At 42.6% G+C, this 17,473-nt stretch overlaps 1 protein-coding gene across 1 annotated transcript in view; it reads right to left on the bottom strand.

The window, feature by feature from the left end:
• The window catches only part of LOC131083368 (bifunctional heparan sulfate N-deacetylase/N-sulfotransferase 4), a 66,495-nt gene that overhangs the window by 42,176 nt on the left and 6,846 nt on the right, over positions 1-17,473 (bottom strand). The window contains exon 2 of the mRNA XM_058024011.1: positions 9,120-10,357. Coding sequence (XP_057879994.1) covers positions 9,120-10,100 — 981 coding nt within the window. The 5' untranslated portion in view covers positions 10,101-10,357. The remainder of the gene's footprint in view (positions 1-9,119; positions 10,358-17,473) is intronic.

The following is a 17,473-nucleotide window of genomic DNA, read 5'->3' on the forward strand; positions in this document are numbered from 1 at the left end:
ACAGAAAAGTTGGAGAGGAAGGTTTGGTTTTTGCTTAAAACAGATTGCTATTTCAGAGCCATTCATAAGGATTTTGGTGGCAGCCAGAAAGTGGCATTACTGAGGCAGTTAACTTTTAAATCTACCTGCTTTTGATCTTAATCATTAAAGGCAGCATTTTTTTTTCCCTCTAAATATTCCCACTGAAAACTCTGTAGCTACTTGCAGTGTAAAGTATGATTTCATGTAACACAGGATCATTAAACTGGGAAAAATATGTTCAGCAAACTATTGAGCTTTTAATTATAGTTGTTACACTAAATTCCAATCATTTCTGAAGTGAGAGATTCTATTACTCTCACAGCTGAAGGGTAATGCCATAATTTTATTTTATGTGGGAATAGCTGTTTAGAAATGACAAATACTGAATTGCTGTGACAGGCTTTGCTTGGGTATTGCTCTGCTAGCCCAACAGGATTGTTTGGCCAGGTGTACATCCAAATCCTGGAAATAATTTGCAGCTGTAAGATGAGAAAGTGCTAAAAGCTGGGTGTTTTTTTCCATTATGGAAATCCTTCCTTACACCTCAAGCTCTCCTTTGAGCTGTGCGTTCCCCCTTGTTTGCCCTCTCTCTGCCCCACTGGGGTTCAGCACACCCTATGTGTTAGGTCACCAGTGAAATGAATAATCCAGAATATTTCTGTGCCTGCAATCTCAGATGGCTTTGAGCAGTTGAAGAGGAGAAAGGTGGCTTTAGCCATCCTGCAGTGGGCTCTTTCCAGGCACAGGTTTCCTGCCCAAAATTCCCTCTGGTCTTTAACACTCACCTTGCAATATTTACAGCAGGGATGGTGGGTTTTGTTTCCTGATAATGTACTGGGAGCCTGTGCCCAGTTACAGCAGAAATAAGAGGGAAAGCATATGGGAAACCATATTCCCTTTCCTAATAACAAATACAGAGGAATTACACTTGATAATACCACAGACATGTTTGTTTATAATGCACATAAATCTTGGGATATGTTACTAGGAAGAGACATGCAGAGCTTTTTCATTAAAGAATTCACATTCTGCAGATGAACCTATTTTTTAAATGTAATGCATTATTGTTGTTATTGTTGCTATTAACCATGAAGAGCATAGCCTCAACAGTTCACACTTGTCCCTGTAACTCCTAAAATAATAAGATTATAGAGTATTTAATCTCTATTAATTATGGAGATTCATGGAGATTAATGCTTATTTATGTATGTATATTCAGTTCCCAAACATTTGTGCTAATTTGTTATAAAACCTACAGTAAATATTATTACAAAGGAGGTCTCCAGTCTTGTGGCCCTCAGGGATTAAATATTACTGGGAAATGGACAAAGCACTTTGATCCTCATCCCCTGAGCCTGTCTCCCTTGTCCTGCTCTTCACCAGGCTGCTTTTCCCCAGGTACAACTTGCTGCCCTCTAAAAACAATTGGGTCTCCACCAAAAAAAGCACTTGTGCTGTCAAGAATCACTGACAGCTTGAAGAGCCAATATTTCATCAGGTTTGGGCCAGGCAGGCAAATACAGTCTGCTGTCAAAAATGTGAATTCCATCATTTTTAATACCATTTTTTACTTGAAGGGCTGATGTTTTGGGGTGAAAAACACACAGGTGCTGAAGCCAATGGATTTAATAGATTCTGATTCAATCCCAGCAGTTCAAGTGGAATATTGAGACAACTTTAAGGAATTGCCTCAGAGTTGGTATTTTAGGTTTAATGTGTAATGTAAAAGCTACGTGAATAATTCTGTCTCTTAAGTAAAATGAAGAGGCAGCAAAAACCTGAAATATCCATTTCCTTGAAATTCTTGTATTAAAGGAATGTCTCAGCAAATTGTGAATTACTTGCATTTTTTAATTTCTGGAAGATCAGCAATTCCAAGGCTACATTTAATTATGATCTTTGGAATTTATTTTTTTAATATTCTACAAACCACCCCCTTTTCCTTTAGTCTGCCAGAGCAGATGAGCTGGCAGAACACAATTTTGTTTGAATCATATTCCAGTGAAACATTGTGCATTTCATAAATCAACATTTTGCCACAGAAAGCTGTTTCAGTGGAGCAATCCAGGTTGATCAAGTAACTGGAGTATAAACTGCATTTTCCTCTGCCTTGTCACTTTGCCATTTTAGCAGGATTTTCTACCCATCTATAAGGATAAATGGCTAAACAAGTAGGATGGAAGGAAAATTAAAATCCTAACCTCTCACTCTTTGAATATTTCCATACCTTTGTCAGAAAGTATTGGGAGGGTGGTATTAGCTTTAATAGATTTAGTTTGTGGGGTTTTTTAAAATAAATGTTAAAATTCCAATTAAATGATGGCATCAATTAAAAAATTAAACTCTGAGATGAGAGATTCATCCTTTTCCGATCAGAAGTGTTAAAAATAACAGGGATGTGATGTGCCTGAGAAGCTGAGTGTGTCCCACACCACAGATCCCACTTGTGTTTGGGTGTTGTCTGGATGGAAAATGGGAACAGCAGACTAAGAGAGTGCTGGTAATTTGCAGAAAGAACAGAAACATAGACAAGGGTAAGACTTTCAAATACTTAGAGAAATTGTCATGGCTTGGTAAAGGACATGTAAAATTTGTGCTTCTGAAGGGGAAAAAATACTTGATCCATGGCTTTGTTTCCTAAAGAAAGCCATGAAGTGTTTTAACTAATACACTGCTTTGCAGGAAATTCTTATTAGCTTGTCCTTTAATTTTCTGGTAAACACTGAAAATGAAATTCTTAATGGAATTGAATAAAAATGGTTTTGTTTTCTCCCTGATATTTCTGGAGAGAAATTGTGAACTAACTTAACTTAATATCTTAAGACATTATCTATAAAATGCGTGTGACTATTTAAGTTATAAATTACTGTATTTAACATTAGAAATTTTGTTGACACAAAATGACAAAGTTAAATTCCTAAATAGTGTTATATTAGAATTTCCCATGAGGTGAAAAAAACTCTGTAGTACTTTGTTGGGGTTTTTTTCTGCCTTGATGGAAAGAAGGCAGATGGAGGTGTAGAATACTGGGAGTAACAGCAGTAACTGAAAGGATCTTTGGCCATATTCACAGAAAAGACAAAGACTTTAAGACTTAATTTCTGTGAGCATATGTATGTAAAGTATAGGGGTGGATGGATATGGCTAAGGATTTGAAGCCAGACATAGTCAAATATTTGGTTTTATACTTCATTGTGACACAGAGGTTGGCAGAAAACTCCTAGTTAATTATTGTTAAGTAGGTAAGTCTCAAATTTCTCATTTTTTCAGGGAGATTTTCTCAGTTTCTCACCTGTTTGTCCATCCCTCCCTGTCCCCACCCTTTTCCTGGGCACTGCCACTTGCACATAATTTGAATAATGCCAAGAGTGCTAAATTGAGCTTTTGCTCCAAGTGTTCCTCATGCTCGAATTTGGATGACAAAGGCTTATTTAAAGTCACTTAAGTAACGCCGCTGAAGGAGCTGCATTATGGATGGGCTCCTGCTAATGTGTTTATTGCTGCTTCAAGTGCTTTTAAGGCAATAATTATGACTGCTCTTGCAGTCTGCACTGCCTGGCCCTTCTACAAGGCCATTCCATCATTCCAGAGTGTTGTTTTCTGTGCAGGAAGCAGCTGCTAGGGCTCCTTTTTAACTAATATGTGTTGTTTTAAAGCTCAGGTTAATGCAGGTCTCTGGAGGGGTTGATATTAAGCAGATGTGTTTTTTGGCTCCTATGGATTCCTAAGTGAGGCTAAATTAAATAGAGTACCACGTGTACCCTGAAAATATATTCCATTTTGCTATAACCTATGACTTCAGAATTAGTTTGGAGAAAGGATTCAAGAAATAAGTACAAATCCGGGAAATCAGTGCAAGTGTAGAAGAGCAATGCGACACAAGTCAGCTTGTGAGCACCAGATATTTGAGCACCAGAAACCTGAATTTCACCTGGAAGACCTGCCATTTCTATATTATAAAATGTATTGTGACATTTTTTAAAACATCAAATTTTAAAATGCTTTTCAAAATGAAGTTCTCTTGAGTTCTTATAGCCAGAATGAAAGATTATTTCTCTCACTTTTTTAAATAATTCATTTGTTGTTTTGTGCAGTGTTAGACTTTTTTCCTTGGGGGAAAAAACCCCAAACATCTGAGATTAATTCTGTGTTTAACAGAGATTATTCTGAGGTGAATTGCTTGTACAAACAATACCAAATTGAACCCTACAGACCAAACACCAGTGTGTTCCCTGGGATACAAGAATACCAAGTGAGTTTTCAAACATTGAGGAAAATCTTGCTAGGGACATAGTTGTTCAATAAATTCAAGAGGTAGAAAATTTGAGCCACCAGAATCTGTTTTCTGACAAGACTCTATAAAACACTCTGAAGACCACCTAATTTTGAGTGGGAAGGTGGCAGATGAGAAAACCCCAAATCTATTAGAATTCAGGAGGGTCCTTGGATAGACAGTCAATCCATCAGGCTGCCAAGGAGAAGGATATGGGTTCTGCTGGTGCCAAGGGAATTGTGGTGTTTAACTACACTGCTACTGAAGTTGTGAATGAAAGAACAGGCCCTGTTGAAACAAAAGAAGAATGAAACATTCTGTCTGATGTGTCTTGACAAGGCACTTGAGCGGTATTCAACACTCAAATTATTACAGAAAGAATTGGGTGATTCAAGAGACCTGAACAAGGAAAATATTGAATTAACTGTCATCTCTGATGAAGCAGAACGGAGCAGGGACTCCCATTAAAAAAAAAAAAGATTATTAAAATTTTCATGTAATGCCTCTCAGTTGCTTTTTGAATTCATTTTTAAGGACTTTAAGACTGTCCAAAAGTGGGAGCTGCAGACTCCACTTCATTGTGTCACTCTCAAGTGCTTCAGAAGGTGACAGAAGTGCCACCCAGGCTCAATGACTAATGCTTGGCTTGCTCTGGGTTTCTGGGCTCAGCTTCTCCCTGGGCTGGCCATGGCCATGGTTCCTTTACTGGAAGGGGTTTATTATGATTAAAAGGATATCATGGTGACTGTTTTATTTCATGACTGACCATTCTGCCATACCTGGTGATGTGGCCCAGACATTTCCAGTAGTTCCACCTGAAAGCAGCTGTCCTTGCACAAAAACCAGGGATAATCATATGCTGGAGAGATGGAGAGGTTGAGCTCAACTCCCTGCTGTTCCAGTACTCTTTAATTTGGAATTGCCAGGAAAGATGCAACTGCAACATGATTTTTGTCTTGAAAACACTAAAATGAGCCAGAAATCACAGGCTTTAAGTGTTCCAGCCATTTTAATGATGATGAAGGTCAAAGACAAAGTGCAGACTGTGGCAGTGAGGGGGTGTCAGAGACAAAATGTTATTTCCACTGAAGGAAGTGGAGCTCAGAGGGGGAAGGCAGCAGGAGAAGGCAGACAGGCTGCAGGGAGAAGGGAGGCCTGCAGTCAGCACTAACAGAAATGACATTCCCAAGCATGGCTCCATCATTTACTGCAGCTGAGAAAGCCCCAGGATCCTCCCATCCCTATAGTGACAATTAGAGGGGTTACAGAAAAGGGAAATGGAGGTTTTAGGGAAGGGAGCTCTGGAATATGGTGGTGCTGGGACAGGCAATTTCTCCTCGATTATCTCATCAGCTCCAGCTGGGAGAGTGGGATAAGAGAGGGGACTAGATGGTTCTGACTCCACCCAGAAGGAGGTTTGTTGCAGTCTAAATCCTGGGGCTGAGAGGAGGGTACCAAGTGAAAAGCTAAAGCTTTTTGTTTCATTTGGAGTAGGTTTTTGTTTGTTTTATTTATTGAGGGGTAAATGCCTTAGCTTGCACTGAGCTCTTGCAGGGCTTTTGAGTTAACAATAGAGGATGTATTTGTGAAAGGTGCTGGAAAACCCTGGTGGCTGCATGGAGCTCTTCCTGGGTGAGTAAATATTGTACTGGCTCATACTATGGCAACAGGAAAAATAGCAATACTTCAGCAAGCTCTTACTCCTTGTTTGGGAAATGCAGCCCTCTTTGTGCTCAGTTAAAAGCAAACTTTAAGGGTGAAAGCTTTGTGTTTTTTCTGTGTGGCTCTCCCAGAGACAGCATAAAAAGACATTTCCAGGGTTTTTTGCCAAATCACTGATGCCAGTGATACTGGACTCATGTGGCTGGGACCCAGTGTCATTTACAAGAACACAAATTCACTGTTTCTGCAAATTAACTGAAGAAATCTTTTGCCTTTGAAAATCAAGCACTGAGATAATGTATTGGCAGGCAGGAAAGGGAGAAATTCAGTTGCAGAGGCTCTCTAGGCTCAAGATAGAACTCCACAAAGCTGGGAAAAACAGCTTTCTGTGGCTCTGCTGAGTTCCTGTTAATTACTTAGCCAGACATGACCTTGCACAACTTCTTCAACACCAGGGACTAGGAGATCTTCTGTGGTAAACAGAGCCCATAATAACCCTGTTCTCTAATCTCTGTTTCTGTAGCTGATGCCACCCTTAATAAAAGTGTGTGTGTGTCTATATATATGTTTATCTCCCTGAGGCACCTAATTGACAAATGGCTTTGTGAGGGAATAAGAACATTTGGGTTGCAGGAAGTCATTACACAGGCACAGGTTGACTTGTTTGATTACTGTTACATGCCAATATTGCTATCAAGGGACTGGCTGGGTATTAAAGCATTCCTGAGGGGTTTGGGTGGGGATGGCACCTTTAGAGAGCCTAGCGGAGAGTCCCTAAATCTCTGCTCTCTGTGAGCAGCCACAGCCCCTCCTCCCAAAGGCAGGGCAAGGCCTTGCCATCACTGAAATATCAGCCTCCTAAGTAGTTATTTTTGCCTTTCAAGCAAAGCTGCTGTGCCTTACAGGGTGAAGGCAGGTCTGCTGGTTCTTAATTGCCTCCTTCCCCAGTGACTTGGGAGATTGTTCTCTAACTGGCTGTAATTACCTTTTTCTGTAAACTAACCAAAGTGCACTCTGCTTTCAGTGTTATGCTCATTAACAGGATTCTCTTATGTGGGTTAATGGATGCTGGGAATGTCCAGTCTGTAGGAGCAGACTGATTTGTGTAGCAAGTGTTTGTGAGTTACCCTGAGGAACAAATCTCTGCCAGGTTTGAAATGAAATCCATAATGTTGAGGACAGAGTATCTGTGGGTGCTCGGGTGGATTTATGTGTGAAACATTCACCTAAAAATGGGAGGAAAACTTTTTATTGTCCCCAAAAGAGAGTTTGAGGGGAAGGTTCATTCTGAGCCTGTGCCTGCAGGAGATTTCTCCCTGTGGTTAGTGTTTGTGGTGTGATTACTTGTGTGAGGTGAGGAGGGGATTTATCCTATGAGTGGCACTTCTGGTGTTTTTGTGAGGAAGGTGGGCTGCTAATTTGACATTGAGAAATGTGGGGAAAATGAAATCTTCCCTTTGTACCCTGACTCAAACATAATGAATGAAAGAAGGCTCACCATGCATTGCTTGGAAAAAAAATTAAAAATGTCTGAATCCCAGGCAGATGTTTTTCCTTGTTATTGTTTAGTTGTTCAGCAGCGTGGACTGGTTGGTTTTCAGATGGATAAAGGCAAGCAGCACATAAATATAATTCTGAATGCTTTTAACAGCATCCAGCTCTTACTGCAGCCCCTGGATGTGGAGTTTTCTGCTGTGTCTCCTATAACGAGTGCAGAAGTGTGGCTGCTGTGCCAAGCACAGCTGGAAAGGTTTGCCTGGCAATGTTGTTGACTGCTGGACAGTAATGGGGGTGACTTGGGTTTTTTCCTGCATAATGAGGTGATTCCAGTGAGAGCTCAGCTCTGAATCTCCAAGTGTCCCTGTGTGGACACTGCTCTGCTGGCAGTGGGGGCTCTTGAACTGCTGTGGGACAGTAACATTAAGGCTTCCTTAGCGCAGCAAACCACATCAGAAAGGTGCTCTCAAAAAGGTGCAGGCAGGAAGCTATTGCTGAAAAACTTGTTTCACAAGTGCCTTTGGAGTGAGTTTCCTCTTGTGTACAAGCCCTTGCTCAGAGCATTTCCCCATGTATTTCCAGAGATAAAGCACTTGATGCACAGTGCTCAGATCTCAAAGGCACCAGGCACTCCGAGTGCTTGGTGCTCAGAATCAGCCCTGATGAGCATTCATACACCTGATGTGGCTAATGGCTGTTCTGATGTGCAAAATTGTTTCAATTGTATGTGACTACTGCTCTTGCTGGGTGTTTGGCTACCCCAAAGGTCTGGAGAGGAGGCTGAGGAACATAGAAATTGTAGAAATGGAAGTAAGGGTTTAGAAATGAAATAGAAATGTGCTTTTGAAAACAAAAGGCTTGCTTATTGTTCCTGAAAGCATTGGGTATTTACAGGAAAAACCCTCCAGAATAAATGCTGGAGATTGTGATATTGCATGCTTAGGGATTCAATTAATCTCTATGATTCCCACATGTGGAAAATGACAAGAAATAACTGTCATGCTGTTGAGCTCTGTCTATTCTTTCCGAGCTGCACACATCTTTGAGAATTATTCTGACCAAATTTAATGGTGTCCCTGGATACAACAAATCAGGAAAATAAGTGTGGAAGAGCCCCCAGTGAGTAGTCTGTGGGCCTGTCACTCTGTCAGCTGGTTATGTCACTTGCTCAAGTGCATGATGTGCTTCCACCCTGTCACTGGTAACTTTAAATGCTTACCTGCTAGTCTGTAATGAGAATTATCCTGATAACTCTTAGGAGTCATGCTGGGGCTGTGACTTCTTCAGGCTCTTTTTTTCCTTTTGCTCTTTGTTTCTTTTAAATGCAGCGATGGTGAGGTTTAAAAAGGCAAGCGTCTTGTAGTGTTCTGGCTACTTGACAGCAATAGTGAGAGAAATAATACAGAACAGGCCTCTAGAAGATATTAAGTATGTGCAACATGTGTATGCCCCTACGTAGACACATCCATAAGTGCATCTCTGTATGTTTGTGGGAAAAATGCCTTTTCATCTCAGGCTGTGGTTTATGCATCTGCTGGCTGCACTTGTGCACTTCCAGCCCTTACCAGGAAAAAGGGATGCTCAGCTTGTACAAGCTTTGCCTCCTTTTAAACTCCTATTAGCATGCACCCGTGTCTGGGATGGTATCCCCCAGTTCTTGCCTTACCTTCACATCGTTGACGTTCATCCTCGTCCCCTCCTTCCCCACAAAGATGTCGTCGATGTCCACCAGAATGTACCTCTCCAAGGAGAGCGTCAGCTTCTTCCCCGACAGGAAGGAGATGGCGTCGATGAAGATGAGCTTGTGGAGCCAGAAGGTCAGGTTGTTCCCAAAGAGGACTCTCTGGATGCCGTCGTGCAGGCCCAGGTCCTGGATGACGGTTGCATGGAGAGCGGCGCGGGGCAGCGAGGCCGGGGTGGGCCTGGCAGGCTGCAGCTCGCCCAGCAGCACGGGCTGGTAGGTGGAGTGGTTGAACTGGAACACCGTCCAGTCCTGGCCGGGCAGGGGGCCCTGCTCCAGCCTGGGCGCTTTGGTGATGCGCAGCAGGGGTGAGCGAGGGTTCACCACGCAGTCTCGCAGGGCCACGTTGTTGTACAGCTGCAAGGGCAGCCCTTTCAGCCTGCTGCTGGGGGAGCTGTTCTCGTTGGCTTTATGAAAACCAATTATGCTAGCACTGTATTCCACACAGTATTTTTCCAGAAGCTCTCTATTCCACGAGTCCATGGACACATACTTTAAAATATTCTCGTATATAACGATGGTGTACTTCCCTCTCCCGTTGTCTGTGAGAGGGGGAATGTCCCCCTTGGCTGGTGCAATGACCATGTGGTACTGAAACTTGCTGGACTCGAGGATGGCTATGATGTCTTGCCCCAGCTGGGAGTACTGGCTTTCCACGAACAGGAGCACAGTGGGATCAGTCCTAGAGGGATCAATTGGCTTAGGTGTTCTCAGCTCCGCAGACCTGTAGGGCAGAAGTTTGAGGTCCTTGCACTCTGCTTGCCCAGTGGTTTCCACGAGGGCCATTTCCTGCTTGTAGCCAGTGTAGAGGAAATAGGCGGAGACGACAATACTTGCCAAGCAGAAGGTGGCCAGGAGAATGACCAGCATTCGGAAGCTTCTGTGGAGCTTCCCGATGAGATTCATCTTTGGCAGGGCTTCCAGTTCCTGCTGGACTTAGCACTCTTCCAGGTGCTCCTCCTAATGTGCCATGGGAATGAGGAGTTGCAGAAGTTCCCTTTCCGAGGTGTTCATGTGACCATTGCAGTGCATTTATGAGGCGTTTGGGGAGGCTGTAAGGCTTTCAGAGCGGGAAGTCAAAGGATCGGGAAAGACAAATTGGAAGAGGTTTTCTCACAGAGCAGCAGCTGCCAATAATCAATGAAGAGAACTCTTAACATTATCTGCAACAAGAAGTAAAAGAAGAGTAAGTAAAACAAAATCCATAAAGCAATTAAAACCACACATTAAAAAGGCCAGTGATTGATACTGGTAATGTGAGTAAAGAGGGAAGTTCTGAGTAGTTCAAGGAGCACTCAGTGTCACTTGCTTTCTTGGTGCATTAAGATAAACTGCATTAAACAGCTCCCCCGTGTTCTTAGGATACAGAAATGAACTCTGAAGAAAACTAGTTGAGGATGTGCATCTCCTTATCTGCTTGTCTTATCTAAAATGTGTCGTTACTATTGCAGATGGAACAATGGAAGTTTTTAGGGGCAACGTTTGGACCAAGTGAATATTTGTTAAATCTGGGACCATATTCTGCATCAAATTCAAACTGCATAAGGTATAAATTCTGTGTTGGGTTGAAAAACTAATGTTACCAAAGTGAAAGATATGACAGGAGTTTGAGGAGAGATTTGTAGGGCTTTCTCTCCAGTTTCCATTCTGCACTTAGAGCAATCAGAATTCATGGTCCAGTTTAGGAACTATAAAGATTCTGTGGGGATTTTCCAAATGAATGAGCAGGCTGCTACTAATGTGGGGTACAGCTGTGCTTGGCTCTGCCTCCCTCAGCGATCAGTGGGAGGTGCTGTGTAGAAGGAGAAGTACCTCAAGGAAGCTTTTTTAGTGCTGGGTGGGCAAGTAGGTGGTGTGTGTGCTGGTCCATGGCACCTCTGGCTGAAGCCCTCAGCCTCTGGTCTGTTCGTGTACGCATCAAGGACAGGGTGCTTAAACCTCATTGCTCTGAAGCCCTTGTGCAATTCCTGGCAGTTCTGCCTAAGTTCATGAGAAATTGCCACTGGTAACAATAAACCCCATGATTCAGAGGCAGTTAAAGCTAACTAAATAAATAGCCTTTGCTACTCTATGAATTTAAGCAAGAATTAACATCTTTGTGAATTATTGATATTGTTTGTTTATTGGAACAATGTGAGACAGTAAACAATGAACTATTTTGGAACTGCTGGGAAGAAATGCTTTTTCCAGGCAGATCCTTCCCAGTTGATGTGTCCTCTTCCATTAACTCAGATTACATTTTTGACTTGTGTTCTGAAAACTATTCATTCATCTTAAGGTTTGCACCTAAAACTGGAAAATGCTTGTAAGAAGCATTTAGAAAGAAGGAGTTTGTTTTCTGAGACCATTTGTGACGCTGGTGGGTTGAAGCTCTTATCTGATTTACCTTCCTCAGTTGGAAATTTGGAAGGAGATATTGAGACCCCTGGATTCTGGGCTGTTCCAGTAGTGACCCTGCTCTGTCACATAACTGGCCAAGAGGGGAGTGAGGTAGGGACAGAAATAGGAAACTTTTTATGCATTTACTCATTTCTTATGTGTGAGAGAACAAATGTAAGAGAAATCACAGCTACCATTAGGAACTTGAAGTCATCCTGATAATCTTAAGAGCATTTGCCCTGCTTTGGTGCTTCCCTTGTTCTACAATTGTCTGCCTGCTGGGATTTCACTTCTTATTAAACTTCCAATTAAGATTCCTTCAAAAGATAACACCGGATCAAGTGAAGCATCCTCTGCAAGATGGTGCTGGAGTTTGGGTGGCATTGAGGACTCCCTCAGGACTTTATCAGATCAGGACTCCTGCTCTCCGTGGGAGAGGCAGCCTCCAGGGCTGGGTCATGTGTCCCCCCAGCAAAGAACTGACTGCAAAAAGCCTGTTCGGTCAGCACCAGACAGGCAGGTGACTGGGAAAGAATCTTGAACTCCCGCTCTCCGGGCTGTGCATCCTCGGCTTGCTTTGGGCACTAGAGGGCAATCGCTTCTTGCTTTTGCGAGGCAGCGCCGGCTCTCCCCTCGCTCCGCAGCACACTGCCCTGCCTCCGGCCACGCTCCCGCCAGAAGGCGTCGCAAATCCCCAGGGCACGTAAAACACCTTAATTAAGACTCCGATGCTTAAAATTAAATAAAAGGCAGGAGTTCTCCTCGAAAAAAATGTGCCGCTGGATCACCCTGGATGGTTTGCAAATGTTTCAGCCTCCACTTGTGACACAAGGGAATAGCTTGTGAGAAGACCTAAAATGGCACAGTTTTTCTTCAGCATTTGGCCCTGCTGGATCTCCTGGGTACTGGTATTGCAAGTTGTCAAAACAATCAACTTCGCCAATATTATAGCTTGTGTTACTAAAACAGGAGAAGCCCCTGACTTTATACTAGTCAAAACAAAAGTATGGTCTTCATCCCTAATTATTTCCTCCCAATAACACTGGTAAAATCTCGTTGAGACAAAATATGAATAATCAGATTTCATATTAGCTACTATCTGTTGTATGTAGACGTTGTAATTAAGTGCGAGTATTCCCACTTATTGAGATGCATAATTACCTAAAGTTGATAAAGAATTTAAACTTGCATAAGGAAACCTGGCATTGGAGAGGACCTTTTTTAGTCTGCCCATTGTTTTTCAACTGCTCTGTTGAACTGATTATACTGTTCAATAAAAAAAAAAATGGTGTGAAGTAATTAAAGGTTATGAAAATAAATCAGCTAAATTAGCCATTAGTGGAACTTTCTCCAAGGCATAATTGGAAGTTAAGTGCCATTTGTGCCTTTGAAACTCTCCTCCTTAAAGTTCAACAGCTTTGCATTCACTCCAGAATTCAACTATCTTCGTAGAGTTCCTGTGCTAGATGTATTTGAGCAACATGAAAATAGGCCATATTTCATAATTAGTATTACTTATGGAGCTTCATTTTGGTAACTGGTATTTGAGGTCCTGTGCTCCTGTGGTCACTGATGAGCACTCACTGACTCTTCAGAGAGGTAAAGGCCAAAGCTGAGCGCATTTGGTTGAGGAATCAAGGCTGCACTCATCCAGGGTTGGTCCTTCAGTAGGTCTTGTCCATTGAGCTGATTTCCTCCATGTGGGGCCTTGGGCCAGCAAGAGCAGAATGCTGCAGTACAGCTCTGTTGTGATGTCAGACACATCTGCAGGGACTCTAATTTTTCTTTAATTCAGGCAGCTGAAGAAAAATGGAGGTTTAAAAATTGCTGCCTCCTTGCTAAATAACACTTCCTGCTTGCCCGCAGAAAGGCATTTGATGGATGACTAAAGCGTGCTACTTCTGAAGATGATTGATTGGGAGATTAGGACTTGACTATTTAAAACTGATGGCACGACAGCCAGGAGAAGCAGCCCCCTGGTAATGCCATGTGGTAGCTGTGCAGCAGGAATTCAGGCTGGCTTCTCATGGGCCAGCTCCCACGGGGACAGCTTCCCCAAGGGCTTGGTGCCTGAGCCAGCACACTTGGTGTGTGGGCTGGGGGAGCTCCTCTTGCCTCTGATCGTGGTAGGCAGAGGATCTCTGAGCTCCTTGAGCTTGTGGGAAGTAGAAATATGGATATGAAGCCATCAGCTGTGCTGGCTCACCCTGAGGATGGAGCTAATGGGCTTGACATCTGCAGTGGGTTCAGAGCGTGGCAGTGCTGGCACTGCCCAGCAGAGCAGCAGGACCCTGGTTGTTCCACAGCACTGTGGCCATTCCCAATCTCCTGTCTGCACCACAGTGCACTGCTGGGAGCAATTCACCTGGAGGCAGACCGGAGCTTCCCCTTCCTTATTCTGTCATAAATCAGAAGTCAGAATGTCTTTATTGTCTATATATAAAACTTCCCTTTAGGCTAAAAACCTAATGTAAAGCCTTTCCTTTTTCTTTTCTTTCTAAGCTTGTATGACTCCTGTCATTTACTGCCAGCCCAATGAATTATGACAGCTGCCTTGATGCTCCTTGCATGAGACTCCTCATTCATTACAGAAACAAGCAGCCTGATTTGAGTGATAAATGACTCCTGGTGACCATTTGCAAAATTTCAGAGTTTCTGCTCACTGAGGAAGGAGAAAAAGAGCATTTTTCTTTTCTTTCCCTCAGAAAAGTTTCCAGGAGATTTTTTGGCTGAGCTCACAAAACTTACATCCTCTTTGAAAGTAATTTTTTTTTTCAAACTTAACTAAGCTGCAATGTGTTTTATGTTTGTAAATGTGGCTTTGATGAGAGAGGTCTCAATACCAGCTTCTCATAGCTCATCACAAAGTATTAGAAAACTCTTTTTACCTAGCATAAGGCCAGCTTCTGAGCTGATAAGGGCTGGAGAGCTTCTGACTTCTATTTTATTATTTTTGAGTGGAGAGGCTGCTCAGTACTTTCACCTCTTTTGTTTCTTTTATATGCATAATCATGTGTAAGTTGAACACCCATTTTTTCAGTATTTTCAGCTGTTTGATCAAGTCTATATTGTACATATAATCTTGTGTGATTTCAGAAAGCTAAATGATGCCAGAGGGTGAAGTCAATAATCAATGAATATAAAGCAAAGAGTTTGAAATACCTCAACTGGTGCACTTGATGAAAGCTGGTGTGATTTTTAGCATGAAACAATACTTGGAAGGGAGCTGTTTGACCCTTCTGACTTCTATTTCTCTTTGACTTTGAGCTTTTCCAGATGATTTCAGAAGGTGGTGAGAAGGCTCCCTGGTGGAGCAGTGGTTGGAGGGTGATTTGCAGATGAGTTTTGCCCATAGGGATCTTCTCACACCTGTGCACATCCTTTGGTTCCCCAGCCCAAATGTGACATTTCATGTGGCTTAGCTCCTTGTAGAAATGTGTTTTAAGACTTAGCCAGACCACCCTTGTGGTGAATGTTGCCTGATGTTCAGCCTCACCGCTTCCTTCTTGTGACCCATTAACTTCCAGCAGTCCCACGGTCATTTGGACCACCCAGAAATTCCATAAATATCCCATCTGGGATGTTTCAGTGAGGCTTCCTCCAAATGGCACCATTTATGGGTCTCTAATGCATTGGTACTTCTGAACATAATGAGTAGTTGCAACATTTTCTCAGGAATTTCTGACTCGTGCTCTCTCTGGAGTGTCAGGAGTGGAAGCTCCCAGCAATCAGTAATTAAGGTATAGTCTGAGGAGAGCCATGCATGAAGAGAGAACCTATACATGTATTTCCTGTTTCATGACAGAGCGGCTCTAGTGATCATCACAACAGATAAGTGTTAGTGACCACACTCACCATCTGAGCAGCTCCAGATGTTGTGTGGTGATACCACAATTATCACAATACACATGATATTTTGATGTCACAGGCAAAACAGCTTAACTCTCAGGGCAGACTTAATTTAATGATTATTTTAAATATACCTTCTCAATGCAGTTTCTAATAAATGTGTCTCTCTAGCGTGACTGATGGTGTTAAGATCCACCACTTCTCACCAGTAACTCACCAAAAATTCAAAAAGCTAAACAGCATTAAAGGGATCAAGCCTGGCTTTTCCAAGGTCACTCAGACACCCCGTGGCTGAGCTGGAAACAGCAGCCCCTTGCATAATGGCCTTCAGCAGCTGTTTCTTGGTGTGTGTAGGACAGCAAAAGGCTGAGAAGGTGGTGTTGAGAGATGATCTGAAGGGCAGCAGCTTAGTGCCAAAGCCACGATGACAGAACCAAAATGTCAGGGCAGGGAGTTGGGGCTGCAGTCACAGAAGTGTGTGCCCTGCAGGATTGAGTCCTTGCTTTGCTTTCCTGGTGGGATTACTGGAGAGGGCAAGTGGAATCACCATGCTTTCAGTGCCCCAGCCCAGGGGAATGGAGGTGAATATAAACAGACTTTGCACGGTGCTCTGAGGCAGCCCACAAAACATTTCCCTGACTTGATGCAGCAAATCTCCTGCTCTCGCTTGGTTAATGGCTCTTCATCACTTTTCAATTCATAGTTTAATGCTCCAATGGAAGCCAATTTGAATTCATTTAACTCTTCAAATAAAACTTTTGTGAGATGCTCTATCAGATGTTTTAATAGAGTCCATCTATTCTGGTAGTGTTTTCCCCTTTCCTAAGGCTGTCAATTAGCTCTCCAGTTCCAACAGAATGATTTGTGCTGTGAACTCAGCTGAGACACAACATTTGTGCAGTAGAATGGCTGCCTAACTAGGACTCCTAAAAGTCAATCAATGTAGTAGCCAAACTCTGTACATGTTGCCTGAATGGGTAGAAAAGCTAAGCCTTAAAAAAAAATTGCTAAAAGCCTTTCTTATGGTTCTATTAGAACCAAGTACCTGCAGATTTTCTATATTGATTTTGACAATTTACCAAGGATTACACGTTTATGGGTGATTACTAAAACTTTACTTTTACAAAAAAAGAGAGATATATTCCCAGACTCTGGAACAACCTGTTAGAAGCTGAAGTATTTGGTCTTTATGATTTTTTTTTTTTGTAGTTAATTGTTTCCCACACTTTCTGTTGTCCTATTGCTTTTCTGGGAGCTAAAAATGTTTGCCACCGTGTGAGATAATTAAAATGTGTCCAATCTTTTACCAATGCTAATATATTTCATTGAATAACATGTTTTGTGGTGTCTGTATCCTGTCACAGGGACTGTTTGTGAGCAAGTCAGATGTGGTCACATTTGTGCTAGGAATTAAAAGGAGGCCACTAACTTATTTCAGAGGGACTACTGCTGTTACATAGTAGTGATCTATTGCTACTGCAGAGGAAGTCTATTTAAACCCAGATAACAAAGACTTTGTACTTTAATCTCTCATACAGCACGTTTGCCACATGAAATTTAAACAGGGCTTTATGCTGAGTTTGCTCAAGCCCAGTTCCAGCCAGCCAGACACAGTTTTCAAGCTCTGTGTACATTGATTCTCATTATAACAGCTTCTCTTTCTTTATTCTTTGAGTAATTTCTGCCGGAATCCCCTATCTCTACCTTTGTCCTCACTGGCTCAAGGATTTGGTTATTGTTGAGAGGATTTGGTAGAAAAAGAGGGAGAAGACTCAGAGTTTGGTCCCACCACTCTCTGATCAGAGCAGATGTGAGGGCTGGGGCATTACCCAAGCCACCAGTCCTGGTGTCAACCTGGCAGGGCTTGGCAAGTAGTGGCTTCCAAGCAAAATGAAGCAAGGAGAGTAGATGAAGCCGGGGTGACCCTCCACGTGTGCCTCCTTTTTTTTGTGTGTATGTGTGTGTGTGTATGCTTCTTGGACTTCCAAACACCTTCCAAAGGGCAAAATTCAGTCTCTTCCACCTTGCTCATAAGTACTTGCATTTAGCAC

The sequence above is a fragment of the Melospiza georgiana genome, chromosome 5, assembly GCF_028018845.1.
Source record: "Melospiza georgiana isolate bMelGeo1 chromosome 5, bMelGeo1.pri, whole genome shotgun sequence".
Taxonomy (NCBI): Eukaryota; Metazoa; Chordata; class Aves; order Passeriformes; family Passerellidae; genus Melospiza; species Melospiza georgiana.